The 20,576-nt window shown below is 39.8% G+C and overlaps 1 protein-coding gene across 8 annotated transcripts in view; it reads left to right on the top strand.

Moving 5' to 3' along the window:
• TRPM3 (transient receptor potential cation channel subfamily M member 3) overlaps positions 1-17,073 on the top strand; it is a 534,030-nt gene extending 516,957 nt beyond the window's left edge. For all 8 annotated transcript variants that reach the window (XM_078385072.1, XM_020798619.3, XM_020798621.3 and 5 more), the window contains 4 exons: positions 7,936-8,086; positions 9,888-10,087; positions 12,181-12,313; positions 14,494-17,073. In XM_078385072.1, coding sequence (XP_078241198.1) covers positions 7,936-8,086; positions 9,888-10,087; positions 12,181-12,313; positions 14,494-15,940 — 1,931 coding nt within the window. In that variant the 3' untranslated portion in view covers positions 15,941-17,073. The remainder of the gene's footprint in view (positions 1-7,935; positions 8,087-9,887; positions 10,088-12,180; positions 12,314-14,493) is intronic.
• Positions 17,074-20,576: the final 3,503 nt, after the last annotated feature.

Raw genomic sequence — 20,576 nt, 5'->3', positions numbered from 1 at the left:
GGCTTCCTCCCCAGCAATGGAGGAGTCAAAACTGTAAGCCTGTCATCCTTTAACAGTGGTGGAATTATCTCAAATAATCTTCAAGTGCCCTCCTTTTTCTCCCAAGATGAAAAGACTTACAGTGAAGAAGTTCCACTTTCACACTTTGTCCTGCATGCAAGATCATGTCATCATTCCTGATACAGAGATAGAGTACAAGGAGGCACTCCCCAGAACAATAACTGGTTCATAATTTCAGGGGTTAGGGTCCTCTGGGAGCCAGTGTGCGGTATAGGGGAATCATGCATTTATGCCCTAAGTGGTTTATAGATTATGTATGGTTCCTGGGTTGAGCCGTCATATGTTGAACCCTTATTTTCTACAAATACAATGTCAGGAATCAGAGTTTCATTCCTGTAAAAGATTCCATGCATGTTGAGCTTTCACACATTGGGGATCTACTGTAACATTTGGAGTGCTGGGCTAGGACCAAGCAGAGCCAGGTTCAAGTACCCACTTTGACATGAAGCTCCCTGAGGGCTTGGCTAAATGGCCAAATTGGAGCAAACTTGATAAGGCTAAATAGAATCGCTTAGGGGTCAATATGGTCACATAGAGGTGCATTGTGCAATATTTGCATCCATGTACAAGGAATGGGTGATTTTGGTTCAGGAAACCACACTACAGGCCAACCTGTTTAGCACAATCAAAATCTTTCCCTTTAAAAGGAAAGATTATTTCCCTTTAAAAGGCAAGACTTCCTAAGAGCTTTAAGATTTAGCTGTTCCTTTGGGAAAACTTCTTAACAATCTTTCCTCTTAATAACAATCTTATCTCTTACCGTTCTTGAGAAATGGAAGACATCCACTCAGCTCTCCTTTGGAGGGGAAAGGAAACAAAGCTTTTCATTTCTTTTAAAATCATTACTTATTGACACAGTGCAGTAGTGATGCTTTGACAGGGCTTTTAAAAACTTTCAAACCATTGGTGATACATTATAATAACATAATCATATGCCATCAATTCTGATTTACGCAAGCCTTTTCAAGGTTTTACAGGTAGAGAATACTCAGAAGTGGTTTGCCATTCCCTTCTTCTGGGACTGCCTGGAGACTGGGCAGCTTGCACAAGGCCACACAGGAGACCCAGTAGGGAATTGAACTCCCAACCTCTGGTTCTGCAGCTAGAAACGTAAACCACTGAGTTACACAGCCAGATCCCCAGACCATTCCTACCCCCCACCTTTCTGGCTCCCTGTCAGAGGCCACTGTTCCTTAGGTACAGGTAGGATTGCTCTGTTTTGGTTTGATTCTAGCATGTGTGGTCACTGGGACTGAACCAAATCAGCTGGCAGGCTGTCCCTTTGAAGAAGCTTCTTAATGATCTTAACAAACTTGGTTCTTAAAAATCCTGAGAAATAGAATATTTCCACTTGGCTTTCCTTTGAAGATCAGGGGGGAGGAGGTTTTGCATTTCTTTTTAATTGGTGATATATTTGTGACTTATGTTGTCTAGAAGCAAACCAGCCCCATCTCAGAGTAAAACAAACAGTGGGATAAATGCCCACATAGTCATGCACCAAGTGACCTAAAGCTCCTTATTCTTTCTGAACAAAACCTACTTCACAGTTTTTAATGTAAAAATGAAATTGAGTGATAGGAATCAGACATGTTGCCTTGAGCTCCTTGCAGAAAAGCTAGTGTGTGTAAATATAAAAATGCACAAAATGTTCTTAATCTGATTTCAAAAGTCAGCTTTCTCTTTTAATGTTCCTTTCCACTTTCATTTTCTTCTTGTTTTGAAAAACCAAGGTTGTTGGTTTTTCAAAACAAGACTACATTTTATTTCAAAACCAGGATTTGTTGCCATAGGGTATTCAAAAAGCTTTATTCTGACGGGAATTTGAAGTACTGCACTTCCTCAAATTTTGTTAATTTGAAGCTTGAGTAAACACTTTCCCATGGTTTGTTGAGCTAATTGTGAGACCAAACTTTTGATTCCCAGAGTGAAACCATATCTTGGAACACTAAAGCAATCTGAAATAGGCAGCTAATTTAACAAATATGCAATAAAAGGCTGATTGAAGAATTGCCTCCTTTAAATTTGCTCTGTAGAGAAAAGTCTCTATATTTTTCATGATGGATAAATTAATATTAGCGATAACATTTGCCAACACAGATGCATATCACACACTTCCCTATCTGATTTCCCCCCTCCTCCTATCAGTTGTCATTAATGTCATCACTTATCCTTAGTACAATATGCCTTGCTTTACCATGGGTCTCTTTTTAAAACAGGCAAAACTACTTTACTTTCAGTGTATTTGTTACAGCCATTATCCATAAGGAAGTCCTCTATCCTACGTATGTTGAAAGTTTGCTACGTAATCTCTCCCCTCACTGCCCCCCATCACTCTTCATTAAGGAGCTAAGTACTGTTTCTTTCTTGGGCCAGAATGCTGTTAGTGGTTTATTTATATTATTTATGTGCCACCTTTCTCCCCATTGAGGGATTCTATGTAATTTACATGTAACCATAAATTAAAACAAGTAACTCACCGCAGTACCAGTAGTATTATTAGGTACATGCTGATGGCACAGTCAGTTTCATGCCTTGTAATGCAACCAGAACCTCATTAGTTAAAAGCAATTGACTTTTATTACTTACACTGTTTAATTTAATGCAGACATGAATCACCAACAGGATTTTGGCCTTACTGTTCTTAGTTTCCTCTTAACTACTCAATTCTTCCCCTCACCAACCCACACAAGTAACCTTCTTCTCAACTCCACTCTGTCTTCTTTTTCCCTCTCCAATTTCTCCCCCACCCCCACTATTTTCCTTTCACACTAGGCTTTCTGTCCCTCCTAGAACTACTCATTCTGCTTTTCCCTCTGCATCCTCAGTCTGCAATTACCAAACAGTAAGACATTTTCTCTAGCTCTTTTAACATTAGAGTAGTTCAGCTGCTTCAGGGTCCTCTGGACAAATAAATGTGCCAAACCTGACTGCGATTTCTTCTGTGCTCCTTAGGAAAGTCTGCCACCTAATGACATCCATCCATCCATCCATCCATCCATCCATCCATCCATCCATCCATCCATCCATCCATCCATCTATCTATCTATCTATCTATCTATCTATCTATCTATCTATCTATCTATCTATCTATCTATCTATCTATCTATCTATCTATCTATCTATCTATCTATCTATCTATCTATCTATCTATCTGAATTGTACCCTCCTACTACTATGGGTGGCTACAACAAAGTAACGTAAGTGGACCAAGAGGATTAAAACAATCAACATACAAAAACAAGAATTCACCCTAAAAACCTTCCTTTCTAATAGGCATCACTAAGTCTCAAGATGGCAAAATTAAGACAACTGAATCAGACATTAGGCAATAAACCAACACCATAAGGTCAGCATGACTATCTCATAAATAAAATTAAGAAGGGGCAAGTTAATCAGTTTAAAAAATAATGTAGTGTACATGCTAAGTTACAGGTTGTCACCATCCCTAACCCAGCTAATCACCCTTTAAACTGTCCTTTATTTTCACTGAGCTAGCCTTAAACCAAATCATAAGAGCCTGTAAGGTAGGTAAAGGTAAAGGTTCCCCTTGACAATTTTTTGTCCAGTCGTGTTCGACTCTAGGGGGCGGTGCTCATCTCCGTTTCCAAGCCATAGAGTCAGCATTTGTCCGGAGACAATCTTCCGTGGTCACATGGCCAGTGCGACTTAGACACGGAACGCTGTTACCTTCCCACCGAAGTGGTCCCTATTTATCTACTCACATTTGCATGCTTTCGAACCGCTAGGTTGGCGGGAGCTGGAACAAGCGACAGGCGCTCACTCTGTCGCGTGGATTCGATCTTACGACTGCTTGGTCTTCTGACCCTGCAGCACAGGCTTCTGCGGTTTAGCCCACAGCGCCACCACGTCCCCCCACAGCGCCACCACGTCCCCCCACAAGCAGTCTTAAACATAAAAATAAGATCATTATTGAAATATAAGAACTGGTGAACTGCACTTTCTTAAGCTTAAGGTTAAGGTTACATGAATTATAAGTGTCGACTTTCCCTCCCCAGAACTAGATCTCCCCGATACAAAGTAATTATACATTCCGCTCAAAAACCCAAACTCCTTTCCTTAGATACAATTTAAATCTCCTCCCTTCCATCCTCTTCAGCTCTTTATATATCTCCTGTTGGCTCCTCTAGATTGGCTCTCCTCTCTGACATCTTTCAGCCAATCTCTTTCTTTCTGTTGTTGCTGGGTAAAATGGGTGACGGTTCTGTCAGACAGGTGTATCAAGTAATCTTCCAATTTATACTTGTATTTGATTATAAATGTATCCAAGAAATAATCATACTTCTGTCCAGTGATGTAAAGTCTCATGTGGAAATACCCTGTTTCCCTGAAAATAAGACAGAGTCTTGTATTAATTATTGCTCCAAAAAACACATTAGGGGTTATTTTCAGGGGATGTTTCATTTATTGAAATCTAATTAATGTGTTCCTATGGGCAAAAAAAGTCAGAACAAAGTCAAATTTGGTTTACAAAAGGTTTATTAAGTGCTCTTTAAAGCCATACATATTGTGCAGATGATTTTAAAAATTTCAATCAAAAAACATAATAGAAAACATTTAAAAATCAGCAAACATGAGGCAGGAACAAAAAACGAAAAACATTCTCCTTGCGAAGCACGGCCATAGGAACATTTGTCTTGCGAGTTATCAACTCCATTGCCAAAACCATTTGTCTTGCGAGTTTTTTGTCCTGCAAGGCATTTGTCTTGCGAGGCACCACTGTATCTGAAAGATGGTTGTCCAATTTTCTCTTGAATGCCTCCAGCATTGGAGCACTCACCACTTCCCAAGGTAATTGGTGCCATTGTTGTACAGCTCTAAGAGTTAAGATGTTTTTCCCAATATTCAGCTTAAATCTGGCTTCCAATAGCTTGAGCCCATTTTTACGTGTCCTGCACTCTAGGATGATCAAGGACAGATCCTGCCCCTCCTTTGTATGACTACCTTTCAAGTGTTTGAAAAGTGCTATCACATAGAATCATAGAATCATGAAGTTAGAAGGGGCCTATAAGGCTATTCAAGTCCAACCCCCTGCTCAAGGCAGGAATACAAATCAAAGGATATCTGCCATGTGGTTGTCTAAATTTCTCTTCAATGACTCCAGTGTTGGAGCCCTCATCACCTCTCAAGGTACTTGATTCCATTATTGTACTGCTCTAGCAGTTAGGAAGATTGTCCTGATATTCAACTGAAATCTAACTTCCTGTAACTTGAGCTCATTGTTGCCTGTCCTGCACTCTGGGATGATCGAGAACAGATCCTGCTCTTTCTCTGTATGACAGCTTTCAAGTGTTTGAAAAATGTTATCATATCTCCTCTCAGTCTTGCTTTTTTCAAGGTTAAACATGCCCAATTATATCAATCTTTCCTCACAGGGCTTGGTTTCCCATTCCCTGATCATCTTTGTTGCCCTCCTCTGAACTTCTTCCAATTTGTTAGCATCCTTCTTGAAATGCAGTGTCCGGAACTGAACACAGTACTCAAAATAAGGCTTAACCAGTGTTGAATAGGGGGGAACTAGTACCCCATGGGATTTGTAGACTATACTTCTGTTAATGCATCCTAAAATAGTGTATACCTTTTTTGTAGCCACATCACCCTGTTGGCTCATATTCAGTTGTCATCTATGATGATTCCACAATCCTTTTCTCTCATCATGTTGTTGAGCCAGGTAACCCCCATCTTGAAATTGTGTGTTTGGTTTCTGTTTCCTAGGTGCAGTACTTTGCACTTATCTCTGTTGAATTTCATTCTCTTGTTTTCAGCCCAGCGCTCAAGTCTATCTAGAACATTTTGAATTTTGTTTCTGTCTTTCAGGTTGTTAGCTGTTCCACAAAACTTTGTGCCATCTGCTAATTGGATTAACATTCCCTGTATCCCCTGATCCAGGTCATTGATAAAGATATTGAATAGCACTGGGCCCAAGACTGAGTCCTGGAGCACTCCACTTGTTTCCTCCTCCCAATTTGAGAATGAGCCATTAATCATCACCCTCTGAGTACAATTCTGTAGCCAACTGTGTATCCAGCTGACAGTTGTTCTATCCATCCCACTCCTAGTTAGCTTGCTAATCAGGATATCATGGGGCATTTTGTCAAAAGCTCCCTTCAGTCTTCATTTTTCAGGGCCTTTACTCTGTTCTTTAGTAGACATGGGCACATTGTCTTCATATCATTCCCTCCTTCAGAATCAGCCAGGTCCATTCACTAGGCTCCATGCAGCACGGTGCTCCTCCAGGCTTTCCACAGCACTGAGGTGGAATGGGGAATCTCCCCACTCAGGTGATCAGTGGTTGGTTGTGTGGGGAGGTGGGGAAGGGCTGGCCAGCCTCCTGCAAGGATTGGCACAGTCATGATGACAGAGGAGCGCCGCACTGCACGGAGCCTGGTCAGTGGACCTGACTGACTCTAGGAGAGGGGAATGGGCCACAGCAGCATCTGTAGTGCCACAGTTCATATTCATATCTCCAGGATATGAATACAAAGTGCCTATATCTATCCTTTAGTTAAAAATACTCCCAAAATGGGTTACATAGGACCATTCTTTTAAAAATAAATCATTGTGACAATCAAAATAACACAATACAAAAGGAATATGGGCTGGGGAACATGGACTGGAAAACAAACGTGCAAATAACATTTTTGTTATTTTTTGTCTAAAGCAAATGTAATAAATTTACATAACAATGACCTTCTGGAGATCTAGGAACAACTTCCCACACCAAGTTGATAATTTCTCAGTGTAGAAAAAATCTGGTTATGCTTCATTACTCTGTGACCTGTGAAAAGCCAACGGGCCTATTTCTCCCTTCCATAAAAGCTGGTATCTGCAACAATTCAATTCCTCCCATCTGGCACAGGGGTGACCAAATGAAATTAAATCCTGAATATCTTTAATAGTTTTGAAGAAAACCTTATTTCAGGAAATGCCATTTTTATCACTATTCAGAAACAAGCTGTACCTGCCAAAATTCTTTTAACCCATATGTCACAAGCTTCTTAAGCACTGGTCACTTTACTCATTCTTTAGATCTGTTTGGACTACAAGACCAAAATAATGATAGTGATGGCAGTGGAATCCTTATATAGAAGAAATTGCCTGATAGAACTAGATGGTAAAATAAGCTAGTAAGTTGAGGAAGTCTGTTCCTCTTTCCTCTCTCCTCCCTCCCAAATAAATATCAGTGATACAAAATGAAATAAGACATGTGCTGTGTTGCCTGCATAACATGTACCTGATAGTATAAATATTTGATTGTGCCTTCCCTATCCCTTCCACTGTTTCTAGGAACACTCTCATGAGTCCATAATGGAATGATAATAACGTATCAATAAACATCCTGTAATCATACTGCATAGTTTGTGCATACATAACAGCCATCGCCAAATAGCATCTTGCTTTATACCTGTTTGGTGAACACTACTGCACCATCTCCAAAAAGCCAAAGTTACTGTAGGAAATATATTTTACCATGAGTAGCGGTAATTTAATTAATATTTTAACGTCATATTTAACCGTGCGTAGTCCGATAGTGTGCAGAATTACGGAGACACAAAGAAAGTCCAACCAAAGCCATTCATTCTATAGACTTCCTTATGTATCTTAGTGAACTGGTTTAAAGAACTCAGCTAAAGATATGAGAGCCATGGGAGTGAGGATTCTGTGATAGATCTGCAGAGTGCTTGATCTTGGTAATCACATCTTTGGCTGGACTGCTGAGTGAGAGGGTCAAATCTTTCTCTGGTACCCTTTAATCTTTCGAAATTCACTGTATGCTTAGATGTTGAATAGCTACAGTTAAAGCTTTTGCAAACTGAGATTAATTTTTCCTTCCTGTTCTCTCTTGTTTCTTTTCAGCTCCTTGTGGCCAAAATGAAACGAGAGAGGATGGTAAAATAATCCAGCTGCCTCCCTGCAAAACAGGAGCATGGATTGTTCCGGCCATCATGGCTTGCTACCTGTTGGTTGCAAACATACTGCTGGTGAATTTGCTCATTGCTGTCTTTAAGTGAGTTTCACAACTTTATTTTGTACGTTGAAAGGGGGTGGGGGGAAGAGTAACTTAACTGTAATGTTTCTTGTAGTTAAATTGTAAAAAAAATATATTCAGAATTTAATGAGATCATTCCATTTGTAATGGGATGATAGTCCCATAATCGCATGAGATTGTATTTGTGATGTGCTTAGTGACATACAGATATGATTAACAGTGCAGATTTCTAAAGTGTTATAGCCTAGAGCAGTGGTCCCCAACCTTGGGCCTCCAGATGTTCTTGGACTGCAACTCCCAGAAGCCTTCACCACCACCTCTGCTGGACAGGATTTCTGGGAGTTGAAGTCCAAGAACATCTGGAGGCCCAAGGTTGGGGACCACTGGCCTAGAGGGTAAACTCAAAATAAATAAATTAAAATGGGATATCCTTTTGATTCAAGGAATTTTTTGGTAGTTCAGAGGTAATTGAGGAAGAAAAGATCTGCTGTAGCTGAATTCTCAAGGCCAAGTTAGATATGATAAAGGAAATGTGAATTGCTACATGAAGCATATGGCATGGAAAAGAAGAATCATGCAGTTGCAAAAGGCTTCTAATTTGATCCAAGCTGAAGAACCCCTGCCTTTCTGGATATTTTTCTCATTCAGATGATTGGCTCATTTTCCCCCAGTGCATGGGAAAACAACTTAGACCAGGGTCTGATGGGGTGGGGGAAAGGGCATCCATCAGTAAGGGTAAGTATCCCATGTTCCTGCATCATTTTTGGAGCTACCTGTAGCTATAGTGAGTAAAGGAAAATGGTAGGGTACATGTTTTTGTCTCTTGTAGCATGTTTGTTTTGACGCAAAGCTCAGAGCCTGGAAAATAACATATTAAAATTAACATAGACAATAATATACTAACAAGATATGAGTTATTTTGTTAAAGTAATGTTAATGCTAACCATTAGCACTTTGCAATAGCATTTCAAGCTCTGTTCCTCACTACCAGCTTTCTGAACTTAATGTTCAAAAGAACATGACATGTGCAGGCTGATACCAAAACAGGGTGCTCTGCACGAATTAGAACCTGCCTGCATCGAACGGGAAAGAAGTGGTTTACATCCAGAGTTGTCTGTCCAGAACAATACATTGCAGGTTATGTGTGACATAATAGTTGAAATCCTGTAATGCAGTTACACACAAGAACTCTCTGTAGCCATTATCTTCTGCACACTGGGTTGCATGACTCAGTATGCGACAAATAGTTTCTATGGAAATTTGTTAACTTTTGGCAATTTGCTTCCAAATGTTGCACTGCTTGCTTAACTGTGCAGCAAGATTTCAGCCATTGTCTGTTACTTGCAGCATGTTTTCTTCAAGTTCTGTGCTCTTCCGCAGTTTTAACCCAGATTTTCAAAGGCTCTGGGAGCCCCTCCTACTCACTCCAGGTTTTCATTTTATCTTGATGGCATAGGAAGCAGTATTAGGAGTTGACAAAAAGAATATATTTGAACATCTGTACCTGAGAAACTATATTGATACTTGCATTTCTGATTTCTTCCAACTTCAGAAACCTACGTTATCCATTACCTGTTTAAATGTGCCTGTAAATTTTTCATATACAGATAACAATGTGACATGTGAATAAAATAGCAAGTATTTGATAACACTGCTATTAGTATATTGGGGAGCCAGGATACCCTGCAGTTCTCCTATGACATGCAAATTCTACTCTGCTGCTATGCAATGTGAGCAATGGCCTTAATGTCACTGATGGAGCCATCAAGTTCAGATTTCTTTACCAGAGGCTAATACCTTTTTCTCTTTTCTTTTTTAGCAACACGTTTTTTGAAGTGAAATCTATATCTAATCAAGTATGGAAGTTCCAAAGATATCAGCTCATTATGACATTCCATGAAAGACCAGTCTTGCCACCTCCATTAATCATTTTCAGCCACATGACTATGATATTTCAGCACATATGCTGTAGGTGGCGGAAACATGACAGTGACCCGGATGAAACAGATTATGGACTGAGTAAGTGTCATGTAACTAAGCCTTGGAAAATATTTCAGAATATGAAAAACCTACTAGGATATACATGGTGATTTCTGTGGGTTTTAAAGAGCAACTATGGATTACAATTAGGATACTTGCACAAAATAGCCACAGCTTGGGCTAGACAATGGCTATGTACTGAGGATTATTGTGCTTACAATCAGCTGCTGGTTCTGGAATATACCTATGTAATTTGGCGTAGTGGTGGCAGAGTTCTATCAGTGTAACATAACTGTGTCTTGGAAACCTCAGACTGAGACATACTGTACAATAAAACTACTTCACAGGTTTTATGTGTGTCGTCCTTATATTCACCAAGATCCATAGGGGTCAGCTAGCCAGGTATTGTCTCCACTCAGTGGAAGCAGCTTTCTGGGATCTCACAAAGAGAATCTTACCCATTACCTGCTACCTGGCACTGCTATCTAGGTCTGTCTGAGCCCTTCCCAGTCACTGAGGTATTTGCAATATTTAGATCAAAGAAATAAAACATACATTTGGCAATGAAACAAGCAGCAGTAGCACAACGATTAAATGGGGTGGGAAATTATTAGGTGTCTCAGATTACTTTAAAACCATATCTTAGTTTGTAAACTAAAACTCACTCTAGAAAAAATCATGTAGGCCACCTTGCAGGAAGTATTTGAACAATACAGGTGCCATTGCTAAGCCAGCTCTGTCCTGTATAACAACCTGCACGGGAAACACCAAAGAAGCATATCCAAAAAGTTAGGTTATGCAGTTGCACTAAGAACTTAATATGAGATAAGTCCTTCAAGTACTCCAGTCCCAGACCATCTCTAAAGGTCAACATCACCAGTTTAAACTGAACCTAGGAGCAAAACTGAGAACCATTAAATTGACACAGTTCTACTGTCACTGTGCCTCATAGAGTTTCATGCATCATATGCTTTTTTCCAATGAGATCCTTGGGCACCACATTCTGGTGGTGTTACATTGCATTGGAATAAACCATATGATGCAATTCCAGTTGTAATTTCTATTTTTTTCCCCCAAAGGCAGCCAGATTAAAATGAATTATAACAGTTTTCTTTAGATCTCACCAACGTCTACATTTTGTTCCTCTTGCAGGAAAGATTCCTATCTTGGGAAACCCTCTTTGATTTTTTGTTTTGTTCTCTTCTGTTTTCTTCTGTTTTGCTTTGTTTGCAGTCACTGGGCCATTGCACTTTCCCTATTTTAGTCGGTGCTGACCTGATGAACTGTTAAGTTTTAATCTCCCTGATGTTTTATCTTTCAATGATATTCTCTGCCATCCATTTTATTTCTTTGCTAGCACAACATTTCTTGTGTGCAGTTGTCCAGAGGAGCTTATTAGCTGCACTGAGCATTTCCAGTGGAAGAACTGGCACTGCCTTCACAAACTACATAGGCATCCTTTCACACCAACACAGCTGCTTCTGTATGAGAGATAATGGTCAGCTATTCTGCTCTCTTGCACTTGGAAACTAGCTTGCCTTGCTTTGTGGTTGGCCATCAGGAACAGGGCTGGCCCTACCATTGGCCAGAGTGAGATGAACCTCTCAGGCAGGAGGTTTTGAGCATAATGAAAAAGCAGGAAATTGTTGTTTAATTTGTTAGAGCTGTAGTTTAACTGCCAGATTTCAAGAGAGGTACCTAGTGGATTTTCTACCTTGTGCTAAAAAAACAGCAGCTTTGTGCTAAATTAAGTGAAGGGGATGCTGCACCTCAGACAACAGAATGTCATGTGTTGTCAGGTGTTACAATGCTGGCTTAAGTTGCATTTTGAGTGTTCAGAAGTAAGACTGGAAGAGGCTGAAATGCTCACATGTTTTCTTGTTGTAATGACGTGCTGCCTGTAGCATCAGATTTAACCCTCAGGGCTATCGAATGCTGCTTTTCAGAATCCGACCTGCACCGAGAGCCACAGGGTCACATAGGACACTTAGGATGTAAATGCAGAGGTACCAATGTTTAAAGGACTGAAGTGGTCTTGTGGGGATATCCATGCCATTGGCAATCCCTTGTGATGATAACTAATGAACTGTTTTTCACTGCCGCTTTATCATTGCCTCCTATGTTTTCTGCAGAGCTTTTCATAACAGATGACGAACTCAAGAAAGTTCATGATTTTGAAGAACAGTGCATAGAAGAATATTTCAGAGAGAAAGAGGATAGATTTAATTCTTCCAATGATGAAAGAATCCGTGTTACCTCTGAAAGGTGCACAGTTTTGGCTTATAACATAGCATACATTTTGAGCTTTAGTATTTCTAGTCTCCTATCTGTTTTGGGAAGGGAGTGGTTTTTTCTATTTTATTTTGGAACAAAAAAGGCTTTATGCTGTTCTTGTACTGTTTAAAAATTAAAAGTAAGCAGACACTGGTGAATCTTTCAAAAGTATTTCACAAAAATTAAATTACTCATGCGAAAAACAGCTATTCTGATGGATATTTTTAGCAGCTCATATATCTAAATAAAAGTATTACATTGCAATGCGAATAGGGTATTTAGAACCAAATAAAATGTTTCCTTGCTGCATTTACATGTGGTTACTTTGTTTTTCCTGACCTATTTGTAGAAGAGGAGAGCAGATCAGCCTTACAGAAAGAGGTTTTTCTCCTCTGAGTGTTCAGGCCCTAAATCTCCTCAGCATACCCCCCAAAAATACTAAGAGGGAAAGTTCTTATTCGTGGCATCACAGACTTTTTCCCTTAAGCATTGCAGCTATACAGGAGAAAGGATTTCACTCCGGAGAGGGGAGAGATATGCATCCCTTCTCCATGTGCAATAACCCCTGTAAGGAATGCGCTTTCAATAATACCTACAATTTAGGAGACCATAGCTTTTACAAGCTGTGTTTCTCTGTGGAAGAACAGTTTCCATCTGATAAATTTTACATAAATTGGCCCTTGCTCCAGGTTATTGGCAGCTTTCCAAAAGGTATGAAATCCTACACTGTATCTGTATATTTTTTTGTGATTTTTTATTAAAATCAGACTACTCTATAGATCTAGTCATCAACAGGGAATCTGTCCCATGTAGCCAAGATGGTGAGAAACACGTGTGGCTCCTGATATTGGACTTCACACCAGGCCTTGCTGGCGAAGACTGGTGGGAGATGCAGTCCCACAGAAGCAGAAGAGGCACACAAGCCTCACCTCTGAGTTAGCCCATTAAACGAGAGGAATCTGTGCTTGTGTCACACACACTTACACCCTGGAAGCTTCTAGGCATACTCACATTCCAAAATTCAATGACTAGTTCAACTATAAGACCTCAAACTGAGGTTGTCAAAAATGTAACTTGGACATGTCTCTTAGAAGAAATCTCCTTCTCAAAAAAAAAACAAGCAGTCCATATACTTAAGGCAGAGTTTCAGAAATATACATCAATCTTCCATTTTTTTAAGTTCCCCTCTTTATGTTTCTAATATATTTTACATTATAAAAATAATGATGTTATGCAGAACTGTTTGTTGTAAAGGAATACAATATTTTGAGCTATAACTCCTAACGGATACATCGCTTTTGTTTTAAAGTTACAACATTGGCTTTGGAGAAATTCTGCATATCTATTTCATTGTCCTTCTCTTGACCCCCACCTAAATTTTCTTCCAGTCCTCCTTTTGTGTTGGGTTGCAAGGTGTTTTTCCTTCTAGCATTTTAATGCATTTTTCCTAATCATTTGTTCATACATTTTATGTAAAGCATCCACATATTCTCCACTGGCTGAAGTGTTTTGTGTGGGTTCTTTTTTCATTTCTACAGTTTTGCTGCTCATAGTTTATGAGGAATGCATTGTTTGGGGGCTTTTTTTATTTTTCTGAAATGACCTCTTTCACATGTGAAGGCAAGATACCTTCTGTTCCCCCACACAGAGAGACAGAGACACAGGGTCTTGAGAGGTACAAAAAAAGTGACTTTGATCAGAATTGCTGATTCCAGTATAATTCTATTTTGAATCCCCGCTGTGCCTCCTTGACAAGGGCTGGACTCAATGAACTATGGGGTCCCTTCCAGCTCTACAGTTCCAAGTTTATTATTATTCCATCCCTATTTGTAACATTTAAAAGAAAACATAAAAAATTTGGAGCAAATACCAAACAAATTTGGAGCAAATACCAAACAATCAACATGAAATGTGTTATCAGGTAAACTACTTACCCTGGATGGACTCGTTATTTCAATAGGCTGATCATCCCTGTGGAGAAAACAGCTTGATCGAATACAATGAAGCATCGCTCACATCCATGGTCTTATGTTTATCATTATATTATCAGCATAACACGAATATTATCAGCATTCCTAACCTGGTGTCTGATACTCAGTAAATCCAAATAAACATGTTTGTCTTGCTTGAAATTAACTCTGCTTTTCTCTGCCTTCCTTTTTCTTTCCTAGGGTGGAAAACATGGCAATGCGATTAGAGGAAGTTAATGAACGTGAGCACTGTATGAAGGCTTCACTTCAGACTGTAGACATCCGTCTTGCTCAATTGGAAGATATGATAGGCCGAATGGCTACAGCGTTAGATAAATTGACAGGCCTGGACAGAGGAGAGGCCACTAAAATACGGTCTCGAACATCTTCTGACTGTACTGACACAGCCTACATTGTCAGACAGAGTAGCTTCAATAGCCAGGAAGGAAACACTTACAAACTTCAAGAGAGTATTGACCCCACAGCGGATGAATCAATGTCCCCAACCTCTCCAACAGTGACACCCCGCTTGCGAAGTCACTCCTTTTATGCCATGAACGTGAAGGACAAGTGTGGGTTGGAGAAGTTTGAAAGCATCTTTAAAGAGAGACCTCTGAGCCTTCACCGTGCTAGCAGCTCTCACTCGGTCTCAAAAGAGCAAAAAATACCTTTAGTGCCTACAAGCACTCTGTCAATAGCCCCAGACTCCAGAAGGCCTTCCTCCTGCATCGACATTTATGTCTCTGCCATGGATGAGCTGCAGTCAGTAATAGAACCCTTAGATAGTTCAATGAACGTCTTGGGGACGGGAGACCCGGCTCTACAAGCTCAGATCGCTTCCAGTGTTCTTTCTAGCAGTGCTTACGTCAGTGGTACGCTTGGGGAGAGAATTTCAGGCAGGAGTTTTGATTACGATGACCCCTCTTCAATGGAAACAAGAGTATTTTCTTCAGACTACTCCCAAATTACAGACAGCCAAAACCCCTGGGACTCTGACCCTCCCTTGTATCATACGTTAGAGCGGTCTAAAAGCAGTCGATACCTGGCTACCACCCCATTTCTTTTGGAGGAAGCACCAATAGTAAAATCTCACAGTTTCATGTCCTCTCCTTCTGGGAGCTATTTCAGCAACCTTGGAGTGCCTGTCAAAACAGCAGAGTACACAAGCATTACAGATTGCATCGACACAAGGTGCGTTAGTGCTCCTCAAACCGTCGCAGAAAGGTCTAGCTTCTCTGGCTTTCTTGGAGACAAAATGGATGACTTAGGATGCTGCCACCCAGAGAGGGAAGCCGAACTCAGTCACCCCAGCTCTGATAATGAGGATACCGAAGCCAAAGACAAAAAAGCGGTCTCCTTGTCACCTCAAGATAGCAATACTACCAGAACACTGTCTAACAATATCCCTCTTCCAAAAATAGAGCGGGCCAACAGTTATTCTGCAGATGAATCCAACTTGTTGTATGCACATACAAGGAAAAGCTACTCTATCAGCGATAAACTTGACCGGCAACGCAATGCGGCAAGTCTCCGAAATACGTTCCAACGGAGCAAGTCATCCAAGCCAGAGAACAGGGGAGACACCTTATCAAAGAGAAGACTCTCTAGAACAGGTGCCTTCCACAGCTTTGAGAGCAAGCACAGTTAGAGAGAACAAGCACATAACAAAGAAGAATTGTCTGCTCTCCCATTCTTTTCTTTAAGGAGAACAAAGTAACCTCAGACCACTGTATGTCAGCAACAGCTGGCCATCTGCCACTAGACAAGTTAGCTAGCACTTTGGTGACCTCAGTGTCAAGCACTGAGGTTCTGTATCTTGACCTAGTTGGCACTTGCACTTAACGGGGGTGGGGGATGGGAGGGGAAAAAAGAGAGAGATTGTTTTTTAAGATCTTTATGACATCATGTGTAAATGGGTGAGTTGTTTAAGGAGCCTGCCTTTCAAAATAGGGATAGATTACTTTTTTAAAAAGATGTGAAACAAACTAACATGCATACAAAGATGGTCTTTGGAATTTGGTTCTGTTGACTTTTGCATCAGTATTCTTTTGATGGCTGATGGATGAAATTTTGGCACCATTCTACAGAAACCAAAAGCAAATCTGTCCTTAACTGCCCCCCATCTTTCCACACCCCTCTGCTTCTCCTTGACCATTGTAATGAAAAATTGGATTAATGTTCTCACAGATCACTGGTCTCTTTTTTGTATTACCTTATAGTGCCACTATTGTTTATATTTTCCAAGAAGGGAAAGAAAAGAGATGCCTTTTGTACAGCAGCATGAGGAAAAGGGAACAATTTATTTAATAATTAGTCACATGGTGTCCTGTTTTATGCAGGATCTTTAGCACAGTTGAGCAAGCTCAGGATGAATGTAATTAAGTGGAAGAGTAAATATTTATTTTTTTAATTACTCACCTCATCAATTTAGAAGGCATTTCACGGATCCTTGTTAAAATGCTAAATATCTTAAAAAGTGAGAGGGTAAAAATAAGAGCAGAACTGACATCATGTTCTCTATTCTGTGCAACATATATATCTCATTATTTTTTCCCCAGTGTTTGCATCAGTTGTGGCTTTATTTGTCATTGCCATATGCTTCTAGCTGTTCCATCATTAAGCAACCATTGTTTCATGTTAAAGCATGTGGTACCTGACCATTTCAGTATTTACAGGACTGTACATTTGTAATTATGTTGTCTGATCTCAATTGAACACAGAACAATTGTAGATGATGAATGACGTTCTCCTCTAACAAAAATAAAAGCTTTTTAGAGCTTATTTGAGCACCAAAGTGAAATTGAGATTTCCAAGAACTGCAAAAGCCATTACTTTAAGTATGCTTCCGTTGTACAAAAGAGACAAAAGAACAAGAACATGCCCTGAAATGCAAGAGTCACACCTATCCTGCCTCCCTCAAGACTTTGGAAAAAGTTACTTTTTGCTCTACAGCACCAGTGGAGAGTTCTGATCTAAAAAAGTAACCTGTTCAAGGTCAGTTCAGGCCTACCATTCAACAGTGTGTGCAGTAAATGTCTAGTGTTTCAAAGATATAGGGTGAGTTATACCACTGGTACAATGACACAGGAGGTAGAACACAAGACCCTTCAAAATAATATCTTAATCATAATGTGCTTTTGGAGAAATAATATAATCATTACTGAATAGTATGCTGTATTACTCTCTCTGTTGCTGAAATATATATATATATGAGGTTTCAAAAGAGTTTTAGGAAATTATTCTGAGCTCTGATGGTCAGTGGCTAAATTTCTTTCAGCCGTTTTGACCACCTCCATCTAAATCTTTAGATGTAGGCATTTTTCCAGGGGACGAAGCACCAGAGAGATGCAGCAGTAGCCTGATGGCTTTTAAGGGTCTGGGGCTACAAGTTCCATCAGACCAAATGGCATAATAGCCACTTGTCAGGTATGACTAGAAATGTTGAAAACATCTGGAGGACGAAGCACACAACTCTGAAAATCTGTATGGGTCTTGTTCAGGCATGAGAATTGTGCAGCCAAGGCTTCTTGTGCGGCTCCTGGCACACCTTTCCATCACCACCTCGCACAATCCACCACTGCTGAAAAAAGTAGTCAATAATTGCTCTGACACTAGGTGGAAGCAAGAGGGATATGTGGTGAGCAGTTGCATTCTGAATATAGCAGGGTGGTGATTTCTGCTACATAATGCAAAATAACTTCCTCAGAGCTGCTGAGTTCCATTTCACTTTTTAAATAATCCAGTTCTTTTTCTGTAGTTTACCTAATTGTTCTTCAAAGTATGCTCTTCTGTCATGTGAACTTCACACACAGCAATAGCAGAATTTCTGGCTTATCCAAATGCATGGGAAACGTGACTTGATATACTGATGATTGTTAAAAGACCATGGATAAACCATTTGTCTTTGCCCATTTCAGATGTCCAGCTGTAATATGTAGCTAACTATGTCTGATAAAATACTCATACTGGAGCCCCGATACCTCTCTCTCTCACACTCTTTTTATGTGTGTATGTGTGCGTAAGAGAGAGGGAGAGAGAGTCTACGTTTTTTAGTTAGAAACACACTTTGGCAAACGGAAAGAGGAGTAGGAAGCAAAGAAGAGGTGATGATAGAAATGACTAGTTTGTCCCCCACTCCAGATTTCCCTCAAATTGCTCCTCCCATAGGAGTAAGTGTGTGCTTGCTAATGCTCTTTTTTCTTATATTAAAAAAAACAATAGCACAAATCTAAAGAAAATGTCACCCTCTTTCTAGTATAGGTGGTCAAATTCTAGAGGCTCAGCAGCCACATGCGCCCACTTCAAACTTTGGAAGGCTCCTGCAACACACACACACACACACACACACACACACACACACCGCCAAAAATATTTTTCTCTAAACAACACACACACACACAAACACAAGCACACAAAATTAAAATAAAAAATAAACACAAATTTTGGAGGAAAACATTACAAAATTGCCTCCCAGGGTGTCTAGACTAGAGGACAAAACAAGAGTCTTTTCCACTTTTTTATTAAATTAAATAAAACATTGGTTTATATGGGAGCTAGGAGACACAAATACTTTGCCTAATCTTGTTCTGACACTTGGGTTTGCATATGATGTACATGTAAAAGTTGTATCCAGGACTTCTGTCCCTGGTGCTTTCCAGGCCTATTTGCATACTCAACCACAGGCATTCCAGATTAAGCATCCTCAGTGTAACATTGCAAGGAGCTCCTCAACCCTTTTTTGAGACAGTGCCCCAAAAGCATTAGGTGCTGTTTCAGTGATAAATGCTCAAAATACAGTGTCATTCTGTCTTGATTCTGTTTGGGGCCTATTCCACAAATCCTCTCAAGCAGCAGAAAGGATCCCTTTAACCTGCACTGACTATGACCCGTGTGAAACAATTCTCAACAGGACTTTCTTGAATTTCCCTATTCTATCCCCTGCCTCCCGCTCCCCGCCCCCAGTGACACTGCGCTGACCTATATGAGGTTTAGCCTAGTGAGAACTAATCACACTGTTGATGCCGTATTATATATAACATTTCGTCCCCAATTTGACTTTAAGGTATATTGTGCCATTGGTGGACCAAAAGTAAAATAAAATAAAATCCCTATAAATATGCATTTTTCATGAATTGCTGTGACTATTCACATTAATTCTGAGAACAAACATGATTCCCAAGTACTGTAGAAAGAATTATGTTTTGAGAATTATGGTCTGAAAAGACTCACTTTGGCACAAAATCAAGAGAGCAGCCATCCACCAGACAATCTGAATAAAACAGATTCATATCAAGGAATTATCAGCCAAACTTTAAATGTCTGTTCTCCATTTTATATACAATATCAATTATAATTATATATATTTTTAAAATGTTCACAATAAAAGTTTACTTGTGTTCCTTCTAAAAGCACATTTTAACTTGCCAGGTGAGCACAAATAAACACATTTTAATCAGCAAAACTGCCAGTGAACATTCCACCATGCCACTTTCTGACTTCTTTCCTGAGAGCTTATAATTCACAAGGACATCTGACATAGTCAGTTTACAGTCAGGATACTCCCAGGCTCACAGACTGCCTCTAAATTCAAATACAGCATTTTCTTAAACCAGAGCTTGGATTCTAGATAAGCAAAATAAAAAAAATTGGGCATGTTCATATCTATTGCTACTGGACAACAGTAATTCACCCAAGTTGCACTTCAGCGGTATAATCTTCACTTCTCCCAATGTGGCAGTACCTGGCTTTTCTAAAAGATGTTAGATAGAGATACATATATTGAAACAAGCTACAGAATGATGAAATATGTTTTCTGTGGAATATAGTTTCAATTATCTCAATACTAAGACGCCTCTTTTGATGGTTGCTGTGGAAATTTCCTTTATTTCAAGCTTTGTTATGGAGACCCTGTTTTGACCATTTGGTATAAGCCACTGTATCAGTTGTTAATGTAGAGGCAAAAATAATTGATTGTGTACAAGCTATAGCCTCATCCAAATGGTTATTGCATGTGAGAGATCCTAGATGTCTACATAAGTTCAGTTCAGATGTATTGATTATCCTAAATTGTCACAGCATTGTCTGGAGATCTGTTAATCAAATATTGATATATATATAGGTGGGACAGACTGATTTAAGATGAAATGGGAGAGCACTTAGGTTTGCACAAGAATAGATACAAATGGGGACCCCCCTCCATTTTATGCATTGGCTGCTTTATTATAAATTGTCCCATGTACAATCCAATATGGTGGTGATATGTGATCACATTAATGAACGTTATA

This window comes from Pogona vitticeps, chromosome 2 (genome assembly GCF_051106095.1).
Source record: "Pogona vitticeps strain Pit_001003342236 chromosome 2, PviZW2.1, whole genome shotgun sequence".
Lineage (NCBI taxonomy): Eukaryota > Metazoa > Chordata > Lepidosauria > Squamata > Agamidae > Pogona > Pogona vitticeps.
This window is presented reverse-complemented; position numbering and strand designations above follow the sequence as displayed.